This window comes from Cryptomeria japonica, chromosome 10 (assembly GCF_030272615.1).
Source record: "Cryptomeria japonica chromosome 10, Sugi_1.0, whole genome shotgun sequence".
Taxonomy (NCBI): Eukaryota; Viridiplantae; Streptophyta; class Pinopsida; order Cupressales; family Cupressaceae; genus Cryptomeria; species Cryptomeria japonica.
In genome coordinates, this window is record NC_081414.1 from 186988598 (window position 1) to 187013103 (window position 24506).

Below are 24506 nucleotides of genomic sequence, written 5' to 3' on the forward strand. Positions count from 1 at the left end.
CTCACACTCCGAGGCAATCAACAGGTGGAAGTGCATCCATCTCTTGCAGGCCATATCTGGGCAACCCAGAAACTAATTCAAATTGACAGAAGGAATCACCAAGCAATGCAAATGGTAACGACCTGATAGTCTCCCCTCTGCGCATACAGCCAAAAGATTTTACCCTACCCAATTGGCCATTGGCTTCAAAGTCTGATTCAGCGGGGAAAGATGCATGCCACAGACAAAAGTAATAAAATAAAAACCAACTTAATACTAGACTAGTGTAACAAGCAAATGCATATTTCAAACTCAAGCATTACATACAATAAATGAGGCTTAATCTTCTCTTTAGGAAGGTAAGCAAAGGACAGCTTCCATATGCATTAGATTGTACTTAAGGGCAAATGATGAAAAAGAAGCTTTCTAAAATCAAGCCATCTATGCATAATACCTCATGAAGGAACTTCCATATACGTTAAGATCGTATCAAAGGGCAAATGATGAAAAAGGAGCCTTCTAAAATCAAGCCATCTATGCATAATACCTCATGGAGGCATAGCAGACATCAAGCAGCAAATGGCAATAAAACTTAAGAGGACCCAGGATATTAAATACTACCTCCACAACTTTGTTAATTAAAGATGGAACTGACACACCACCACTAGATTCGAATGATTATTCAACGGTATCTTTGAGCAGACTCATACATTCGGCTACCAGAGAAAGCCTCTCTCATATCATAGCTCTGATTCCTGTTAAAGGTATGTGGAGGATTACCATAATACTGCATTTCATCCCTGCGTGCATCATACCCTCCTGGGTAGCCCTGATGACCATCTGCAACACTACTGCTATATCCACGATTATCATTTAAATTTTCTTTATAACCATGCATTGGACCACCACCACTTTCGTGGTATTGTTTTGAAGAAGCTGGTTGACGATACTGATCCACTCGTGTCTGCATCTCATGACATAAAAACTCTTCTCTACGCTTAGCATGCTGAGCTCTCAGGGCTACAAGCTTAGCCTGGAATTGTTCATGGATCTCTCGTGTGCGCTGCAAAAAAAGGTTCATGCAAAGAGTTTTTAGTGTTCAGAGAAACAATAGATAAAAAGCTTTCTTGAACTATAAACATTTTTGCAGCTACTCAATGTCTATGTCCAAAACAAAGAATATAAAGGCAGTCGAGCTCCCTCGCCACTAAGAGACAATAATCAAATATTGATGCCAGCACAATAATTCTGACTTACACATACAATAAAACAAAAATCCATAGAGGGCAACTTACTAAAAAGTAAAATACTTACGTCATTTTACATTTTCAAAAATAAACTTTTTCTTACGACGTCATTTTACATTTTCAGAAATAAGGCCAGAAAAAGCAAAAAGACGATGCAATTTACCCAAGCTCTCAAACATAAAAAAAACACTGAGTTGACAGATGAAGCTTATCTATAATAGACTCTGAACATAAATAAACCTGAATTTTGCAAGCATAATTCTGGAGGTTGGGAAAACAAACAAAACCATGGACTGACTAACACTCTCAAAGATGTATTTATGTCACATCAAAAAATATTAATTTATAATTACAAATAGACAAGCATGTTATTCCACATCCAAATATTGCTTTGGAAACAAAGAAAATATAGTCAAGACACATCACTTCGCCATTGACAATACTATAATAATATGACAATATATCAGTGTAACAAGTTCTGCCATGGGAGTTTTCAAATTTTACTTACCATTAATTCCTTAAAGATAATCACATGTTATCCAAACAATCACATACCTCACGATGCCATGTATTTTCGTCGTCCTCTGCATCATCTTGCTGTTTTGTAAGTTTCATCACCTCATCCATAAGTTTCTGCTCAAATGCTTCAAATGATTTAGGTAAGGTTTGATCTTCAAATCCAGCATCCACTTCCAGCTTCTGGTTAGATTCCTTTGGCAAAGCATTATTTCCGTCTGAGGGGATAGAATCTGGCATTTGACCATGATAATAAGGACTTGCTCCATCTGGACCCCTTACTTTAGATGGAGAGATGTTTCCACTAACTGGGTCTGGAGGACCTCGGCCTATAATAAACCAAGACCAATAAAAGAATCGTTACCAAATGGACAGGCTTAAAGGGTGCAATCCAGCTTTAACCAAATTTGTACTACAAAAAGCATAAAAATGCAAGAAAATAAATTAGTCGAATTCTTTTGGGCAAGCATCACTGAAATACTTTTAATAAAAAAAATCAATGTGTCAAATGCCTAACACAGAATTCAGATAAAAACAGTCAGTAAAATACAATAGCACTCTCTTGAGGTAAATCTTTCCCACAAGGTACCTTCTTTATAATTATGAGGTAGTACAAAATTTGATCCATTTCGTGTACCTTCCCACTTCCAGTGTCCATCTCCTTGTGAAGATGTGTAGTGTTGTTCCATGTCTATTGGTGGGACATCTGGCATGCTCGGATAATGCTGTGAACCAGAACTATGCTGCATTCTCTGTGCAGCTATATGTTGCATTTGGGCTGCAACTAGTGAATTTGCATTTGATCCACGACTAGAACCCTGCCGTCCCATTGCTTCGTCTCTAAATTCATCAACTTGTTCAGCCCGTTTATTGAAGCCTAGAGGTTTTGATCCTCTAGCCCTTTCAGTTCTGCTAGCATGTGAGTGATATGCATCACGACCTCCAGCATGGTGATTGTCATGTTCAAATCGGTATCCAGTATCCTTCTCAGTTCCCTGACCTCGAGAACCACCAGATCCTGTAAAACGTGGCTTGAAATTTTTCTCCCTTGTAGGGGTTCGTTCAGCACCTCCACGTGACCTCCGATTCACACCCAATGTTGTTGGGCAACCCTGCCAAAGCACATTTCACTTCAGAATTGCACTAATGCTGGCCAAACACATTGTCATTAATTACAGAAATATTGTTATTATCTAATGTGTAATGTTGACATTTTACTTCTAGAAATTCAAGTAGTATACAAAAATTTACTGCTGAAATTGCAATCTTTATTTGTACATATGCAGAGTGCTCACTTCAACAAGATATGTGGAAGCCATACACAAGCCTTTTCCTGATGCGAGAATTAAATTAAACTAAACAGATAATTCCTTGCCTAACTTAGTAGATTGCCTAACCCTTCAGTCTCCACAGTATCTAATTATAGAGAAAAGTTAACCACACCTCATTTCACATGTCAATTTAAACCTCTTAAATCATTCATACAACATATTGACCATGGATATGTCTATAGTTGCCCTAAACACATTTTGACCATAGATATCTCTTACAGTTGCCCTAAACAACATTTTGGCAATGGATATATCTTACAATTGCCTTCAAAGCTTACATACACAATAACCAAAACCTATTGCAAAGTAGACATACCCATATAAAGATTTCACCACTCTCCCCTTAACACATAGTTCGCAAAACTCTCATGCTACAGTTTTAACTGATGCACTAAATAGTTAGATGGCATTACAAAAAAGAAATCATATCCATATCTACAAAGAAACACAAGTTGGTCAATGGGACTTGAATGCATTTGAATAATATAAAGGTTCCAAGATTAAGATAAAATTAGTGCAAAGCACTGAGGAAACATAAAAATCAAAATAACATCACCTAAAGAGGTTATAACTTATAACCACAAAGCATAAATGCTAAGTACAGACTCTCCCCTTAAGACATGGTTAGAAAAACTTAAATGCTAGATTTTTACTGATGCACATAATAGTTAGATGGCATTACAAAAGAAGAAATTATATCAATATCCACAAAGAATCATGAATAGATCAATGGAACTTGAATGACTTGAATAATAATAAATAAGAACTAAGGGAAAGGTAACAAGATTATGAAACAATAAATACAAGGCACTAAAGAAACATAAAATCACAATAACATATCCTAAACAGGTTATAACCACAAAATACAAAAACTAATTGCAAATGGTATGAAGGTCAGACTCTTCAACGAAGCATGTAGCTAAGAAAGGTGAACGAAAAACATCATGATAGGAGACTAGGTATCAATGTATGTAGCAAAGGCTCAGGCTTAAAGTACCAACAGTACCATCATCTATCACCAAAAAGAGCCAATGCAGGATCTGATAATTCTAGGACCATAATTTGATAACTCAAATTCAGCAACCCAAACTTTTGAAACGGATTTGGGACTCGGTAAATTGAAAAATAATACATAAATACACAATATAAACTTAAAAAATGCATTAGAAACATAAAAAATTGAAAAGAGACATGAATACACAATTTGGAGAACACACAAATCTATTTTGATCATAGCAGAATTTATTGGAAATGGGATTGGCTAGGCAAACCAGAAGTATAAATGGAATTCAATTACGCAGGATTTGATCAGGAGACTAAAAACTGCTGATATTTCCATATAAATAGTGGAAAAAACCTATGTTTAATGGAGTTTTGGAACAGGGCAATGATGGAATCAGATAGCTTTCGCAGATGGGGGGACAGGTGTACTATGCACCAAAGTTGGGGGACAGCAGATGGTGGCTAGGGATGTAAACATACATACATACATATATATATATATATATTAACAAAAAATCTATTACATTATATAAATATAATGTCTTTCTGCCACCAAATCCTAATTATTCCTGACCAATTTTTCATTCGTCACCAAACTAATGCTGACACTAGGGAATCTGACCGGTCTAAATGATGAGGGTCGTGCAGTCAACAGGACAATCGTCATTCTTCAATCTTTTATTTACTTTTTTATATGTTTTTAGAAACTACTTACAGCAGTCAGCATAAGTACAAAAACATTTATGAAAACTCGATAACATCCACCACAACTCACCCTCACCCTCGCCACTTCCTTTGCTCTCTACTAAATCCAAGGTATCCATAAGAAATAAGAAATATTTGATTACCAACTTCCAAAAGTTAAGATAAGAGAGAGTGAGTCCAAGTAAACAAAATATGTTTTATTTTAAAGGTATTTTCCTCCAATAACATGTAAATATTCCTTCTTTTTTCCAAGGTCAACCATTTACCCATGCCACCATGTTGTCTGTTTGTTCAATGCTTTGACACAGAGAAATTTTAAGCCTCCTGGGGATGTTAGGAAGTCGCCCACATGTCCCCTGTCATGGGAGATGCACCCGGGAAAAAAATCTGCTTTTTATCCAATTCACAGCCCAAAACAAGTGTTTATGTTTTTCTTTCTTAAAGTAGAGCAAATGTCTGCGGCCTGCAGCACTTAGTGGGGTTGAGAAGCCAAGAATAAGGCCACAGGGACCTTCATGACACAAACCATTTTCATAATTATATCACTTTTAACCAACCAGTGATAAATCCTTTCAATTGCTCAACAATCCATTCACACTGCTGAGATCCAAACCACAGAATACTTAAATGTCAAAAAGACACAAAAAATCAGGGTTTTATCAAGGGTCTACAAAAACTTCTTCGGGTGGCCAATTCAGCAGGAAAATCTCTGCAAAAAAGAAAAACTATCAAGCCCACAAATTACTCTGAATTTAGCAAGAAAATGCAGAGTTTGCAAACCATGGCTAGAACAACTCTAGGAGGAATATGGGTATTCAATCTAGAGCCTCCTTAGCATCTGAGGTTAACGAACCTCTTATTGCAGAGAACAGCCTTGTAACCATCTTAAACAATGAAAGTTTAATTTTAGTTATTAATGGTCATGATTTCAAAAGAAAAAGTTTAGGAAGAAAACATGTATTGGAATATTGATATATACAGAGCTTAACCAAACAGCACTAATCTAAATACATAAAATGGCAGACAGTGCTAACCCTAAATATATAAAATCCATGATGTTAGTGTGTTAAAGGTAAAGAGGTGCATTCGTGATAAAAGAAACCCAAGTTCACCTCCTCAAACATCCATCGACTCATAACTTGGAAGGCATGACATTGAGGCTCTGGACTACTTAAATGTGGGCAGGGTTGTGGAGCATTGAACCCTTCTATGCAGTGTAAGCTAAATAGATTACAGCCTCACCCCAATACTGCAATAAGTGGCCCACATAATCAGTGCCATTCCCAAAAAGAACATTTATCTTCAAATCTCTCAAAACAAAATTAGATATAGACACATACACATGGATCCAAAATGTTACGGTAGGCCCTACTTCCAAAGTTTTTACTTGCACTTATCACCTTCATTAACAGCGTAGGCCCTCTCTCTTCTAATACATACGATTGATTACAAACCTTATTTATTGCTTTTTTTTCACTGTTTAGGTATTAACTCAAAGTCTTGTCACTTGAATCATTTATCCTATCCTCATCAATACATATGTAACTACTGCCATTAACTTAAATGATTTTTACTCTGAAGATTGAGAAGAAGCAACCTGCATTGATCTTCATTGTATTTTTTAACTAAATGGATACATCTGTGCCTACTCGTATTACTTAAATTGTTTCCACAAAATGCATTTAATCTTAATTTTTTTAAATTAGAGGCAATGAACGTGATGAACATTTGATTGAGTCAATTTCTTTCAGTGCTTTCCACATAGCACAAACTAAAGAATGTCACTTCATGACCCCCAAAATAAAACTAAGCATTATACATTGACGAGAGAAAATAAATCTCTAATTGAGATCTTGCCTATCATAACCCTTGCATCTCAAATGTGAAAACTCAAACTTCCTCGAATTGAAGCACCAAGAACAGAAGCATAAATTGTCTCACACCCATAGTACTTTCACTTTACAAACCAACTTAACCAAATGACAGAATGTATCACCCGGGGCTGATTCTGTTTTCTCATCACAATGCAGATAGCTGGTTCACCGCATTTGAAAATGACTTGTCCTTAGTTTTAATTGGAAGAGGGATACGTATTAGCAACATTACCTGAACCAGTTGACTTACCTCAGGCACAATGGCCTTTCTGGAGATTCAAAATATGGCTCTATGGTTTGCCCATCTGTCCATTAAAATTAGGTGTCTAACGTCTCTATAAAGGAAAACAGGAGACAGGACAAATCACTACATTACCTGAATCTCTCAACATACCTGTGTAAAATGGCCTTTTTCACCACAAATACGGCATGTAAGCTCTTCTTCCTTCTTCCGTTTCCAGTTTCTTTCTATAGACTTAGCCTTTGATTCCCACACTTTAGCTTCTCTACTAGTAAACCCAGTGGGAATAGCATTTGGATCGCGATTCTTTTCATCCTCATCTGACTCATTGTCACTAGCAGTTCTTTTTTTCACTGTACCATTATCACGATCTTTGAGATCAGAGGGTTTAGGAGGTCCTGTATACTCCTTCCCATAAACTTCTTTCATCCATTCCTCATCTTTTTCATCATCCTGAGGATCAGCCATTAGATAGTAACCAAGGTAAACCTTTTAATCGCCTCGAATAATGCAGATCCTTGGTTGCGGCTACCCCACAATCCTGCAACAAAGTTCAGCAGCGTTTGTTGAGCAACGCTTGGTTCGGAGCAAGCCATAAAGGGGTCTGTGAGATAGACATCAAGTAAAATCTGGTAACATAAACGTTATTTTGCACAGATAAGTCTATTGATGCACCACAGTTATATGCATGCATGTTCACAAAAAAGATCTTACCCTCACATACCTGAATCTTTCTTGTTACTAGCCAAAAGCATTGAAGGCCTGGCAACAAAGTTGATATAAAAGGTATTCTATATTCTAAAACTTGGCTGTGGATATACAACGCCATTCCTCAGAATAAAGAGAAAAATCACATATATGACCATATAATTGTGAATCTAACTTCATTATTCCAACTGGGCATAATCAATAACATTTTGCTGGTTGAAATCCAGTATATCTAACAGGAAAATTTTAAGGCTTTTACGAGTCTGCATATGCAGCTAGATAATTCTTGGCAATGCTGCATATTTTTATTTCCTTAACAAATAATGTTTGGCAGTAGTTAGTGAATGTGTAAAGAAAATTAAATCACCATATTAGCATATTACGATCACCACCTGAGTGAATAGATCATATCTGCTAGGAAATAAGACAAACTAAAACGAATTAAATGTGCCAAACAGAAACTCAATTCCAATAGACAATGCCCATGAACTTAACTTTGATTGCAACTTTGCACAGCACAGACAAACATGCCAAATGTCAAGTAATCTATAATAACGTTGAAAATACATAAACTTGAGTATTAAGGCTACAAAACAATATGTCAAGATGATGACCAGCTGCAGAAAAAAAATCCTTCTGTTAGGTGCAACTTTTTATCACTATTCATAGATGTTAGGATAGAAGAATATGAAAAAACTCGAAATTGCAAAAGCTGTCATAAACATTACTAATTAGTAACAATTCAACAATTAAGGAATGGAAGAAATCCTTCCAAAGATACAATCCACTTAATGAGTCACATGGAAGAGTGGATTGTAATTAATACATTAGACAAGCAGATATCCACAGATGTACTCACAAGAAGCTTAAATGTGTCAAAATTTGACAAGGCAGTAGAACATTGTCTAGAACATCTGATGCAGATAAATAAATCTCAAGTTACTTCTACAAAGAAATACATAGCCCTCTACTGCATCGTTTGAATCCTCTTCAGTTAAAGATGTGAAAAAATCATAAAAATATAGAGCAAAAACCCCTCAGAAGACAATCCTATAATGTACTCCAAACTCATGAAAAGAACATTAGATCCACAATATTTCAGTGTACCAATGTCAAATTAGTCAAATGGAAAGCTACAATATAGGAGGGTTTTAGCAGTGCAATTAGATACCTCTTATGATCGAGTCAGATACCTGAAAATTTTACAGACTCTAAATTGCGAGTTAACACACTTCAATCATATAATATTTGAGCTCCCTTGAACGTTGACGATCAAAATCCCAATTTCAAGTGGTATGAAACAAGCTCTGTGACATTAAGAAAGTAGTCTTTGATATGTTTTATAAGAATTCCTGAGTAAATTGTTGACTTATACAACTCACTGCATGCATTGCACGTAAATACTTTATGTATACATGGAATTTGTCTAAGATTTTACACAAAATGATATTGAATATGATTTTTGCCATCACTGAACATATCTTCACAAGGCCTATTCCCATTGACCAAATGCTTTTTCTTCATAGGATTTTACTCTCCCCTTTTCATCATCACAAGACCTGTCTTACTTCCCACTTCCCAGACATTGACCAGTGACCGCAGTTACCAAATCCAGAGACATTTGCAGGCTGAAGCTGGATTTGTAGGACCATCTCGATTTGACGGATTTGGTCCAAACTTTACTTTTCTTATTAAAAAAAAATTGAAAATTGAGTTTCCAAGTTCCTTTGACCTTCCAAAACAATCAAGTTTTTTAACCTAATAATTACGGCAGTTACACGTCCACAAAAACCCATGGTTAGGACGATAGCCCAAATGATTGTCCAGGGATTTTCATCCCAGGAAGATAAAGCTTTCCAGAATTATATTACAAACAAAAGTGAATCAAGGAACCTATGTAGAAATCAATGTTAATAGTTGATTCAAAATAGAGATGAACGACATGCTGAAGTGCTGCTTTACAAGGACGGAAATAGGTAGATAGCACTTTATGAGTTGCAAAAGAACGCTATAAAAATTCAGAAGAATCTAGACAAAAAAATTAGATATTATTAAAAATTCTAAATCCATAAGAAATATATTTGTATATCCAAAATATTTCAGTAATATCAATGTCAAATTTATCAAATAGGAGACCATAATATTAGAGGGCTATAAATGATGAAATTAGATTCCTTATGTTTGAACTGGATACCTGAGAGTCTTATGCTGACTCCAAATAGCAATATTTGAATCATTGATCTGATTTTATGCATATTCTTTTTTGAGCTTCCTTGAATATTGAAAATGGAAACTCAATTTTGAATGGTACGAATTAAGCTACTTGAAGAAAGAACTCTTCAAGTTGACCCCAAGAAGATTGCTTCAATACAAGAGCGGTCTTGCTCTAACTCCCTCGAAAATTTGTTAGGCTTTTTAGGCTTGTCAGGGTACCATCACAAGTTTGTGGGTAATTATGACTAGCATACCTATCTTTTGAGGAATATAGGTGAAGTATGCCAGAGGATATCATACTTTTTCATTATTCCATTTTAAAAAATTATATATTATTATATTGTAGTTAATATTAAATTGTTATTAAAATATTATTATATTATTATATTTTTATATTTTTATTAAACTATTGACCAAAGCAAAAATTTCTATTAAGACTACATTATTAATATTATATTGTCATATGATTATATTATTATTATAATATTAGATTGAGATAATTACGAGTTAACTAATTGCATGATGAAGATAGAAATAATTGATTGATTAATTAAACTCAGAGTGAGTGATCATTAAGAGGAGAGAATATATAATTTATTTTTTTGCTTTCCATACATTTAAATGTCACAAACACGTTAAATTAAATGTTTCTAGTTTTTATTGAAGGACGTTTTTGCATCCATTATGTGAGTGTAATACGCCTTTGGTGTAATAAACTTGCTGGGCCCCTGTCAGATTTGCTCAAAAAGAACTCCATCGATTGGTCTGAATCAGCTGTGGTGACCTTTAATGCACCCAAAACTGCCACATGTTCTACTCCAGTTTTGACCCTTCCACATATTGGGCCTCAAGTTCCAAATAAAAATAGATAATCATAGCTTGAAATATTTTTGCAGCAAAGAATGTCCTCCCCTCAACAACAAAAATGGGTGACAACGACGCAAGAACATTACTACGAGATTGTCTACCAAAAGGGTAAGGAAAATGGGGTTGCAGTTGCCCTCTCTGGTCAATATGAAGAGGAAGGCTCCATCTTTTCTCTGTGTATTGATTCCAAATTGGATACATAAAATTCTAAATGAATGGGCTACTAACTCTACAATTCAAGGTATCATTCAACAGTTGGAATAGAATCCCTAGTTTGTGTCATGATTCTATTGGACAAACCAAGTTCACTTATCAAGATCGGATTTATTTACTTCCTAACTCGCAGCTCAAGCCTCAGTAAGCGAACCACACTCCTCCCATATTGCAAGACACTCAAGTTTTTTAGGACCTATAAGCAAGTGAAGTGAGAATTTTTTTGAGATGGCCTTAGGCAAGATTCAAGGCATTTGTAGCTAAACGTGATGTGTGTCAAAGGAATAAAAAGGAAACTATTAAAACCCCACAGTTTTTGTGGCCACTTTCTATCCTGATCAGGCTTTCATTGATATCTCTATAGACTTCATTGTACAACTTCACCTCTCAAGTGGTAAACAAATTATTTTGGTGGTGATGTGGCAGGATATTACCGCAATAACCCACCCTTACATTATTCTTGTTGTTGCTCAACACTTCTTGGATTTCAACTTATAACTCCATTTGATGCTCACCCTATTGTCAGTAGTTCTGATCCATCTTTCTCAAGAAAATTTTAGTAGGAGTTGTTTAAGTTGCAAGGCACTACCTTGAAGTTTGGCCTATCATCCTCAAACTAATGGTCAAACAAAAATGGCCATCAAGTACCTCGAGACTTACTTGCATTATTTTGTGTTTAAGCAACAAGGACAATGGACCAATTGGTACCTCTAACTAAGTGGTGATATGATACCACTTATCATAGTGCTTCAAAATTGAACACTTTTGAGGCCCTCAATGGTATTTCCCCACCCTCCTTGCGTACTTACCACTTATCATAGTGCTTCCAAATTGAACCCTTATGAGGCACTCTATGGTATACCTCTAACTAAGTGGTGATATGATACCACTTATCATAGTGCTTCCAAATTGAACACTTTTGAGGCCCTCAAAGGTATTTCCCCACCCTCCTTGCGTACTTACCACTTATCATAGTGCTTCCAAATTGAACCCTTATGAGGCACTCTATGGTATTCACCCACCCTCCTTGTGTACTTTGTGTACTTATGTTTCAAGTTCTTTTCAGGTTGTCATATTTGATAGCACGCTAGCCAAGCATGAAGACGTCTCTTAATTACTTAAGGCCACTGTAACAATGGTCCAAAATTGCATAAAGGCGTGTATCAACATAGGACAATACATACATTTGACATTAGTGTTAGATTTTTTAACATCTCCAACTCCACAAGCAACTTTCATTACAAGTGCGGTCATATATTGGGTTTCAAATGATCCAACACATTAATGAGGTGGCACACAAGTCTCCCATCCTTTTATTAGATCCACCCAATTTTTCATGTCTCATCTCAAGAAAGTAATTGGGACGTTTGCTTGCCCTCCAATAGAGCTACCTACATCGGATGAGGACTGCCCCATATTTTCAGAACTTTGAGGTTATTATGGACAAATGCACCAAGCACCTTCACAATTGATCTACTAAGCAGTTCTTAGCCCAATAGAATGGCATGTAACCTAAAGATGCCAAATGGAAACCGGCCAACAACCGACCAACATTCTCTCCAAGTTTTCTCATCTCTAGCTTTGAGAAAAAAACTTTTCGACGGAGGCAATGTTATGAACCCAATTCTACTATATGTAGCTAGTGTTAGTTTGATGCATATGCTTTGAAAGTTGCCCTTAAATAGTATAAATAAGAGTGATGCATATGATTTGTAAGTCATCCCACTAGTTGTTATAATAAAGTAATTCTTCCACAAGTACAAGATGCTAATGGATGCCTTTAGCAAAACTCCATATATATTTAAAAATACTTTGAATGCCCATCATTCTTAAGGACCCTTTTTCAAAGCTCTAATCATGAATGAAGACAAGTTGTACTACCCTGTTCTTTTTAAGGTACCCCAGGTTGCGAAAATCCCCAGCATGTAGACTCAACAAGCAATTGTCTGCTCTTATGCAACAACCTGGAAACCTTTCTTCAATCTTGACGCTGAAAATTTTTCTAGAGTTCCCATTTGGATTTGCTTTTATATCTTTCCCTGGTTAAGCGAAGCGATGGTTATGTTAAAGCTTTTAACATATATGATTGGTAATTTTGTCAAAATTGATTCTCTTAGGGAAGGAGCTCAAAACTCTTTTGCCAGTGTCAATGTAGTGATGGACATCTCCGAAACTTTTTTCCATTCCATAAATCTTGTATACACATGGCATTTGGATTCAATACATTAACTGCAAAGGGCTACATTACAGATGTTTTCAGTGTAATCAACTTGAGCATAAGAGGATGCAGTCACTCTTTCAAAGTTCCAGTTCCTAAAGAGTTGTTGTCACAGAAATTGATTCCCAAATTAGGCAAGCATGATCCAAACTTTGCACAAGTGAAGGTTTTAAATCCTTCTTCACCTTTTATTTCAAAAGAGTGTGGATATCTCAGCTAATGAAGATAAAAGGAATGCCACTGCATCTCCAATGATAGGGAAGGATGGTGAGTCGGATCTTCCTAGAGATGATCAAATCAAAAAAATTGTGCCTTTATATCCCAAGAAAGATGATTTGCTTTCCAGAGAAACCATAGCCATTTCACAAACTGAAAGTAAAACAAAATATAAGTGAATTGTGGTCCCAAAGTATAGCAAAGGCGAATGTCTGGACTAAGAGTAAGCTATTGGTAAACAGTTCTCTATTGATAAATTTTTCTCAACGAGGGCTCCAAGGTTTTTGTAGGGGGCAACAATTTGGAGGTGAAAGGTCAAATTGAAAGAACTAAGTTTCAGGTCCTTCCTACAGTCCAGGATACAAGGGATGAAGTAACTTGTTCCTCTCCATTGTTTAGGAGGCTTTCTCTGCTTCATCTTCCATAAAGAAACATAGAGATTGAAAACCAGAATTGAAGACATTGGCATTTGGAAGACACGGATTTATTGGTGCTGATGAATAGTGAATTGTGGAGGCTTTCCTTTCTTGTAATTATTTTGGCTAGTTTTTTATTTTGTTTTCCTCTACCTACCACTAGCTTTTCTTAGTTAATTAGAAGTGACTTTTGGCTGGGAGTGTTATCAGCTTTAAGTAATCATGTTATCCTTAGCTTTCTCAAGCAAGGAGGGATAAGTTGTAGGTTTCACCTCTTAGTATTGTCGGTCATTTCAATGGTTTTTGCTACAGGCAGAAGCCACAATAGATTCCTTCACTTGACCTATCAAAAAAAAGATTACATGTAGATTACTTAGTTGCTAAAAAACATGCATATTGAAAAAGTGTTTTAGCTACCAGATGACAGTATGAAGATATCACTTCGATTAAGGGGTGCTCTTGATAGAATGAGACCCACATTGAAATCTCCCTCTGCACTAAAGCTGCCCATAACCCTAGTAACCATGGTAAGACTGCAGTGTAAGAAATATGGGATCTAGTTGAACATGACACTTGTTTTGTCCAAGGTCAACCCACACATTATTAACTTTGACCAAAATTTACCAAGCCCAAGAAAAGGATAAATATTTTCACTGATAATTTATGCGGAAACTTCTATGACTACAAAGAGCTAGTAAGGATCCAAGGTTATTGAAAGATATATGGAAACACTAAAGCAGAAAACATCACACTTCAAAAAAGGCACTGTCATGCCCCACAAGAACATACAGAGTTAATGTCTACTGATAATTGTTGATGCTGATAATGTTTGTATAAGTACCCTCTTCGGTAGATATCAGAACGGAAAGATAAATCTGTAATTCTTGAAACGCATTTTTTTTGAATCATTGCTGATATTAGGAAATGTTCAGAAAACACCTTCAAATTCGATCAGTGATAATATAGGCAACCAGCAGATATTTTTTATGTTTGCACTACAAGATGACCCTAAACCTAGGTAATAAGCAACAAGATTGTGGCTCCGCATAACAATAATGAAATATGTTCAAACATGACCAACATTTGGAGCTATTAACCATAGTTTGCAAACTCTCAGGGTTGCCAAGTTTAACTCGTTTTTTTATAGACACAAGAAAACATGGGTAAAAATGTTGACACAGGTAAAACGCTGGTTAAAATGTTTTTTCACATGTTGTTTTTTATATAAAACCATGCATTTTCTCCTTCAAGATGTCAGTCAACTTTTAATTTAATACATTTTGTAACTGAATTTTACAAAAAAAAATGTTTCTTTAAGAGATTTTAATTTTTAGTACTTTCAAAGTTGTCGGGTTTTTGGCGAGTTTTTGCCAAGTTTCTGTCGAGTATTTGCTGAGTTTTTGTCGAGTTGAAAATTTTGGGCTTGCCAAGTACTCTCCAAGTTCGAGTCTGCAAACTATGCTATCAACAATGGAGTCCAAGCATACTCTATGCCACATTAAAAGGCAAACCATTACATCACCCAAAATAAATGTATGTTAAATGTTTTTGGGATCCATGCTGTTTGTTTTTGAGATAGTTTGCTTCTGGGGTCACCATGTGAGAGCTAGAGGCATAAAGTACCAAGGTTTTGAGCCAATCTACTAGACCCATCTTTGGGAGACTAATGTTTATCAAGCAAATATACCAACCATACTGTAGATCAAACATGACAAGATTGTAGAGTACTGATAGTGAAATACATTCAAGTATGACTCACTTTACAAATCACAGCCATTTCTCACTAGAAAGGAAATCTTAAAAGACAAATTTAGATCAACCCTTCAAATTTCATATGGGAACCAAACTCATTTAGTTGTTAATATCTGAGACCAGCAAATATATATTCAATGCTTGCACAATAAGGTAATCTTTAACACTTGTTAACCAGATTGCCACTTATTGTAAATATCAAAGAAAGTATATTTAAACATAACCTGTGTTAGGAAACCTTAAGAATAAAGTCCATTCATACTCCTTGTAGCATTAAAAGAAAACCTGTAATGTCATTCAAAATAAATTTACATTAGCTATTTTTAGCTTCCATGGTATTTGACATCTGTTTCTGACATAGTTTACTTCTGGAATCACGATGTTAGAGCAAAGGCATTTTGGTCCCAAAATTCCAAACCTTCTACTGAATCCATCATCACATACAAATGTTTACCAGGGAAATATATGAACCATAACTGTAGGAGAAATATAATGATAATGACATGTGTTTACAAATCAAAGCCACTTGTAAATCGAGGGGCAGTCTCAACAGAAAGGTTGAACAATGATACGAGAAACCATGCTCATTTAGCTCTTCATACCGGATACCAGAAGATATATCCTCAGTGCTTGGACAATATTAACCAATAACCCTAGCTAACATGCAGCAAGATTGTAGTTTGCCATAACAATAATTTAGTATATTCATGCATGACTTATCGTCACAAACAAGAATAAAGTCCATGTATGATCTAACAGTTAACTTCACCTGAAAAAAATTATATTAGAGTGTTTTCAGGTTTTCCACAATGTTTTGTGATAGCTTGCTTCTGGGATGTATGAGAGGTAGATCTTATTAATCCCAACATTTCAAGCACATCAACCAGAGCCATCTTCAGAGAAAAATAATTACCAATTTCTGAATATATATACCAATCATAAGGTGAATCATAACATAGGAGATGTGTGGCCAGATAATAATGTAAAACTAACAACATAATAGATTCAAATATGACCCATTTTTATAAATCACAACCATTTGCCACCAGAAGGGTGGACTTAAACAACATGCTTAAGCCAAACCTTCAAATTTGGTCAGTGCTGACATAGGCAACCACACTCATTTAACCAATAATATCTGAGACCAGCTGATATAGATTCAATGTTTGTGAAATAAGGTGACCAGAACACCGGCTGACATGTGGCAAGATTGTGGCTTGGTATAACAATATTAAAGCATATTCGAATGTGATCAATGTACATAAATCTTAAGAATTTAATCGAAGCATAAACCATACTGCATCAGAAGGCATTCCATAACATCGGCCAATATAAATTTACATTAAGTTTTTCATCTCTTCTACAGTGTCTCAGCATGTGGAGCCCATCTATTGGACCATTCTTCAAAGTATGGATGTTTGCCAAGCCCACAATTCATCTGGAGCTAAATATAAGGTGAGTGATAATCATAGGAGAAATGTGGCCATATTGAACTACAATGATATGAAATATAGTCAAACTTGACCCAGTTTTTTAACCTATTTTTTTGGAGGGGGGTTTTGATGTGAGCCATTATGGAGTGCCACTACAGAGCTACATGATACATCTACTCCACACTGTTGACATTTGATATGCATCAAGTGGTTTAGATTTTTTTTTCATTAATTAATTTATCTTATGATAAGATCTAATTTAACAATTCAGGTTTAGGTTCAGTTCATGGGCTTGGTCAAAATAAATTTTGGGGTTAGGCTCATTTTCAGCTCATCTATACAAAAACATATAAAAATAATCAATATATACATATTTGCAACCTTATAACAAAAATATTCAATATAAATATTTCCTAATTTTTTTAATGTACATACGTATTTATGAACTACTAATAAAATTAACATATAATATAATAAATAATTATAAATAAAGTTAATAATAATATTAATAAGTAGTATTAAAATTACAAATTAATTAATATTAAATTATGATATAGTGTACTAATAGTTTTCACATAGATATTTAAATGGTACACACCATTGATCAAAAGCCAAAGCCATGTAGGAAAACCCTGCAATTCCACGTACGATACGTACCAGAATTGAATTTGGTTGTGATTCAACTGTAGAAACGAGTAGGGGTTCGATTTTCAACAGTCACAATTGCATGGAATCATTAAAGGGAATATTCAAGCAATTCTAGGGTTGACACAGCATTTACTGATCAATTTAAGTAGATGGTGAGTCATATGAAACCCTAAACCAGTCATATGATAGGTTTTGAGTGTTTAAATGCTTGCAGTAACAGCAATCAGGGGTTTCGTGTGTGATAATGGGTCGCAGCATCTGCAAACAGACATTTCCAATTTTGCGTGAAAAGCAATAACAGATACAAGACACGTATATAACAGAAAGCAACTATATATAACCTAAAGTTTTAATACATACCGTGCATAACTTTATATGCTGTAACTTAATATCTTCTACAGTATGGATTTGAAAGAGGTAAGGAAATAATAATTAATATTAAATGATTAATCATAATTAGTTTAATATACTGTTAGAATGTATATTTTTTTTATCATTATGTATATATAATATTTATCCTAACATATTTTTATCGTACTGTATTTGAATATATATTAGCATAAATTTTATGATAAATATTAAATTAATAAATTTTAGATAAATTAGATAAAAACAGTATAGAATATTAAGGAGATACTCCACACGAACACACCATGAGTCATCTAATATTAAGCGGCTAAGTTACCGAGTTCTTCTAGTTTAGTTTGGGTCCTGGTACTGGTACTGTCCAGGTACTTGTATGGCTCGGGTTCTTCCTAGGTATGGCTTGGGTTCTTCTTGGGTACCTGGGTTCTCTATGTGTCCTTCTATGAAGAATCCACAGAGAACCCGGGCATCCAGGAAGTACCAAGGGCCGTACCCAAGCATAGTTTCATAAACTAAAACCTCAGTTTCACTCCCACAACTTTGTGACAGCATTTTTTATCAGAATATGCCAGCAAGCAAACAATTAAATATCATTTCAGTCGCATTTGTGAGGTATACGGGTTAGTAAACTTTATATCAGAAATACTGAGATTGATTTCAGTTGATTTACATTATGCATACGTAGCAGCTGTTTGCTTATGTTTTATGAAATCACTTTCCTTGTGTTGTTAATGATTTGGCATTTTGTCAATTGTTTGAAAAATGAAATTGAACCAGCTTCTGCACTTGATGCAGCTAGTGGTACTGGGAATCCCATTGATTGTGGTTCAACTGAAAATAAACCAAATGTTGATATATACGGACATACCCGTACTCGTATCCAAGGATTTTTTTTTGCTGTACCCATGAATCCATACCTGTATCTGTATCCGTACCCGTACCCGAATCGGTAACTTAGTTAAGTGGATGACATTAGATGACTCAGGGTGGTATCGTGTTGAATATCTCCTTAGTTTCACCGAGCCCATTTTGAGCATTATCTGCTACTGACGTGGACAGGCCTTGCATTGGAGAAATATATAATGGCATTGACTCAATAATTGAGAAGATGAATGCCTCATGAATGCAAAAGAGCGAGACCCTAAAAAGACTTTCTTCAAACAAATGCATGCAATTATTGAAGAAAGATGGAATAAAATGACCATTCAATTATATCTTGCATTTGCATTGTCTCCAAAATACTACAGTAGTCAGATTCTTTCTGTGCAAGGAAGGCTTCCTATTAAGACATTTTGGAGTGGCTAAAAGGTACAAGGCAGCATTTGTTAGACTCTTCTCTGAAACTGAATTGCAAGTTATAGGCATGAGTTAGTTTATTGGGTTTGTGCACTCAAATTGTTTCTTCGTGGTAGGTTCTTCAAGGTTGCTCCTAGTTGCTGGTACTTCCATGGCCAATACTTTTAACACCTGCATCCCCTCACAATCAAAATTTTATAACAAGTAAATTTAATAAATTTTTATTTTTTGGTTTTTAAAGTTTTATTCATTGTTTTCAATTTTTTTTATATAATGTATAACTTTAACTGTTTACCTGGTCTTCATAGGTTGCAACAAAATATGCTTCAAAAAAGTGGAGACCTTCATATATCTGCATTCCAACTTGCACCTCCTTTCACACAAACAACATGACTACAAGGAAGGGAAGACAAAGTTGTGGGGTATAGAGCCAACGCATACTGACTTGGATGCTTCCACTTCCCACCATACTGCATTTGAGAAGTCTGAAAGCTAGCAAATTTTTAGTGCAAGTGGCACTTGCAGAGCAACTGGCAACTTGCACTGCTCCAATTGCACTGCTTGTGGTTATTAAAAGTTAAAACTAATTGTTGATCATGGTATTATTATTTTAATATTGAACTTGGATGTTTAATGAATATTTATCATGCTTGTTTTAAATGGCATTCAAGTTTACAGTGGTTTTCTTGTTTATATGATGCTATGTGATATACTTATCTTAATTTGTGCTTTTAGGCTGCATATCACATATATGACTTACATGTTTTGTATAGATGAACTCGAACCCTAGAAAGAATTAAGCCTAACCCACAAACTGGATCCACGAATCCAAACCAGGATCAATAACAGAACCAGAAACTTAGTATCTTTGTATGGACATACCCAACCCTTGATTTTTTTGCCATATCAGCATACCATAACCACATACCCATACCCGATACCAATTTCAATTGGGTAACTTAAGCCAAAAGTTAAATAAAACACTCAAAAAAGCCCAAAACACCATTGTCACACATTTGAGAAGGCAGCGACCAAATTCCATAACCAACAGCAAAATGGTGAGAGCGTGAGTGCACCTCTGTAAGCAGTATTCAAGTATTTAAGTAAATAAAACACTATCAAAACACCACTAGGCACATGACTGCAGGTAAAAGGCTTAAAATATAAACCCGTGTTATATTATTTGTGATGCAATTATATTCTGTTGTCACTTATATTCTGTTCATGACATTCCAAAAAGCACCTCCAAATTCATCATCGAATCAGAAGAACTAAGAACACTTAAGATTCATTTAAGTAGGAGCAAATGGTGTCAAAATTTGAGAAGGGTTCCCCTGGGTTTGTCATAGATGATCCCACAGTATTTTTGCAGTACCATGGACAGATTCCCTGCTAAACCAAACCTGGATCAATATCCAAGTCCGATCAGACCCAGAACTGCAGGTTCAGGGGGTTGAACCAATAACCCATGGTAAGATTGGTACTTTAGGTCATATCTTATGTGGAATAAAAGGTTAAAATGATTTTTTAGTGTAACCAATATATGAACTTGATTCCTATTTTTGATCTGCAAATATGTATGTATTTAAGATTTTTATATGTTTTTTGTATGGACAATCCCAACCATAAAAAACATTTGTCATATCTGCATACCAAATCCCCCAAACCCGAAACAGTGACTTAGGACTTCTTGGCATCCATTGTATAAATGCCATTTGTAATAACACCCCACTTAAAAAATTTACCATAAAAGGCTTATGGTTATCAAGGTTTCATAGTAACGGGGGCAAGTAGGAGCTGCAAACAAGAGAATCAAAATTAAGCTTCAGTTAGAAACTTGTGTACAAAAGCTTTTATATTTTAATTTTTTGCAGAAGACATAAACGTAGTCGTTATGATGAGGACAAAAGACCTGGTGCAAAACAAACAGAAATATTTTTTTCCCTCTATCAAATAAACAAGAAATGAGTTTGTCAGTCTCAGACCTTCAATGCAAATTAAGCTTGTCAGCATTACCGGTATTCACACAAAATATCAGGGTGGAAAAGCAGGGAATCCTCTAGTTAAAATAAAAACAAGCTTAAGAAGGGTTTTCAAATTCAAGTTAAAGCACGTTAGTCACTTCCACTCCATTCCAATTTCAATACATATTTTAAAGTGATATAGTTAATATGAAATAAATACTAAAACTGAGCTTATTGTTTCTGTATTTGAAACCACATTTCAAGAACATTATTAACCAACATCATAAGCATCTAACCTTAGATGAGTAAGTATTATTTTTTCTATCTTCTTTAAGGAGTGGCAGGTCAATGTGAGGAAAAGGATATAGTAGGTAGTAAGATATTGAAAAGGTTGGGCAGGGCAGGAAGTCAGAAGAATAAGTTGAGAAGGTGTGTCAGTATTAAATTCATATTGTTGTTTTCCCTGTGCATTTATGCAGTATTAGAATATAATACAAAATATTTTATTACTCTTCAATAAAAAAAAAGTATATTCAAACATGACCTGTTTTTGTAAATCTTAAGAAGTCCAAGCATACTCCGTATTGCATTAAACAACAGAATATAACCTCACCCCCTATAATTTTACGTTAAATATTTTCAGCTTTTACAGAGTAATTCTTTTATACAAGTTTGCTTCTAGGATCTCCATGTGGGAGCTTGAGTTTTTTAATCCCAACTTCTCAATCCTGTCCACGGAAGCCATCTTCAAGGCCAAACTTTACCAAGAAAATATGCCAACCATAGGAGAAGTGTATCCAAATAGAGTTGTAGCAATAATGAAATAGATTTAAACATGACCCATGTTTACCAAATGAGCCACTTGTCACTAAGAAAATGCAGTCTCAAAAGAAAATTTTAAATAATTTTAAACCATATCTTCAAATATAATCAGGACCGATATGGCCAACCACGCTCTCTTAGTTTTTAATACCAGCAGTTATATTTTCAATGTTTGCACAAGGCAACTGATAACCCTGGCTGATATACGGTCACGAATTGCTGTAATGATAATGGAGCATTTTCAAACAAGTTCCATGTGTAAAAGCCTAAAAATAAGCATAATTCATGTTGCATTAAAAAGTACCCCATAGTATCACCTGAAAGAAACTTACATTAAATTTTTTCAGGCCTTGCAAGGTGTTTGTTTTTGTGATTGTTTGATTCTGGGATCACTATGTGAGAGAAAGATTTTCAGTCCCAACATTTCTAACAGTGCCATCTTCAGGACATAAGTTTACCAAATCAATATACCAGCCATGACGTGACCATAACCATAGGATAAAAGTGGCCAGGTGATGGTGCAAAAAACAATGAAATGTATTCAAACATGACCTATTTGAACAAATCACAAACATCTGTCACTATAAGGCAATCTCAGGGGAAAAAATTTTAGGTTAAACCTTCAAACCGATGGGTGCTGATATGGTTAACCATACTCATTTCAATGATAGTATCTAAGTCCGGCAGATATACTTCAATGTTAAATGTTTGTGCTATAAAGAAATCCATAACCCTAGCTAATATGTAGCAAGACTGAGGCTTGGCACAGTAATAATGAAGTAAAATCATCCACGTTCCATGTATACAAATCTTAACAATGAAGTCAAAGCATAATCCATACGTCAGTACAAGGCATTCCATTACATTAACTGACATAATTTTACATTAATTGTTTTCAGCTTTTTCCCAGCATTTGTTTTCGTGATATATATTCTACGAGCAGTAATGTGTCACGTAACCGTAGGTCAATCATGACCAGATGGAGTAAAGACAATAAGATGCATCATATATTCAAGGGTGGCGGGTGTTTATAAATCACAATCATTTAAATGTCTGAGTCGTGCAAATACAGATTTCAAAGGTTGGTAATAAGGTGACTCATAACTGTAGGAGACATGTCACTGAGATGCGAATTAGGGTGAACCATAACTGATAGGTATGTCACTCTACTGTGGTGTTACCATAATGGAAAATATTAAAAATTGGCCTATATTTACATATCTCAGATTCTCAAGAATGATCTGTCCGAGTATGATATTCTACACTCCATACTAGGGCCCATAGCTTCACACAAAATTTACCAAGCAAATATTAAGTAGAACAAAGGAATTGTATTTTCATGCCCCCATTACCGTTCGTGTCTTTGAGCATTGTTTTATCCGTAGCAACCCAGGATTTACCAAGCAAATATGAAAGGCTTCAAAAAATATGTTTTCAGGCATCATTGCTATCTATTCTTTTGAATATACTTTCCCAAACAGTTAATGTCTGAAATGCCTCCAACCATCCAGTGTATTCAACTTCACTAATAGCGAAACCCCATACTCAGTATAAAAGACATCTAGTTCTCGGTGTTTTCATAATGGCAATGGCAAGTGGGGTGTACAAAGCCAAATGAGAGTTTCAAAATATAAATTTCAGTTAGAAACCTGCATGTACAGAATGTTTCACGTTATTGAAAACAAAAAAGCTTGCAATAGGGTTTGAAATGCTGAGCAAAACCTTCATGCAAGACAGTCAGAGTTCTTTTGGGTTTTTTTTGCCCCCATCGAATAAACAGGGAACAACAGTATTTAACAGGTTTTACTGAAAATTCAGTTTAGGGGTTTTCAAGGTCTCAAACCTTTAATATAAATTAGGGTTTCTGACGATGCTGGAATTCGAACACGCGATCTTCCCCTCCTTCGCGTTCAGATTGTATGAGCAGAAAACTATCCAGCGAAAGACATGCAATTAAGTAAGGGTTGAAGTTAGGGCAACTTTGTCATCAGCGCATCGTTCCAATTTCGCTAATTATTTAGGTAAATCTGTGTAACAAAAAAAATCACCGAATAATAGGCTTGGAAAGTAGTCGCAAGTTCTTTCCTCCTCGCGGTTTTCTAGCGCTACCGCAAGTTCTTTCCTCCTCGCGGTTTTGTATGGCTAACCAATTAATATTTATCGTTGTCTTTGGATGAGGTTATAACTAGCAATCTTATTTTAGTGCGTAATGGGTACTTCGACAAGGTGTGGAAGTTTAATTAGGGAAAATTTTGGTGTATTTTGTATACATATGTTCAGTGTGTAAGTTCAATTGGTAGGTCATTTAAAAATCGATGTTGTTTGTGCAAGGTCTCAATCAAGAAGTGATAGCAAATGAACTATGCATCTAGTTATAGGGATCCAAACATGACTTAAAAAAAATCTTTGAATTGGGAAGATAACTAGATTCCATTATCAACAGGATCATGTTATGTTTGCAAGCATAACATGATCCTG

General features: G+C 35.3%; 1 protein-coding gene across 3 annotated transcripts; it reads right to left on the minus strand.

Moving 5' to 3' along the window:
• Positions 1 to 402: 402 nt before the first annotated feature.
• LOC131073554 (uncharacterized) lies at positions 403 to 24164 on the minus strand. 3 transcript variants are annotated; one of them, XM_059213014.1, is made up of 6 exons: positions 23872 to 24164; positions 15724 to 15784; positions 7049 to 7436; positions 2332 to 2854; positions 1782 to 2071; positions 403 to 1042 (listed from the first exon to the last, which is right to left on the minus strand). In XM_059213014.1, exons 3-6 carry the CDS (start codon positions 7361 to 7363, stop codon positions 662 to 664), a joined length of 1509 nt encoding a protein of 502 aa, XP_059068997.1. In that variant the 5' UTR covers positions 7364 to 7436; positions 15724 to 15784; positions 23872 to 24164; the 3' UTR covers positions 403 to 661. The 3 variants fall into 3 exon arrangements, with proteins under 3 accessions (XP_059068997.1, XP_057865984.2, XP_057865986.2); XM_058010001.2 differs by lacking the exon at positions 15724 to 15784; XM_058010003.2 differs by lacking the exon at positions 15724 to 15784 and having other exon boundaries at positions 2380 to 2854; positions 23872 to 24163.
• Between the last annotated feature and the right edge of the window lie 342 nt (positions 24165 to 24506).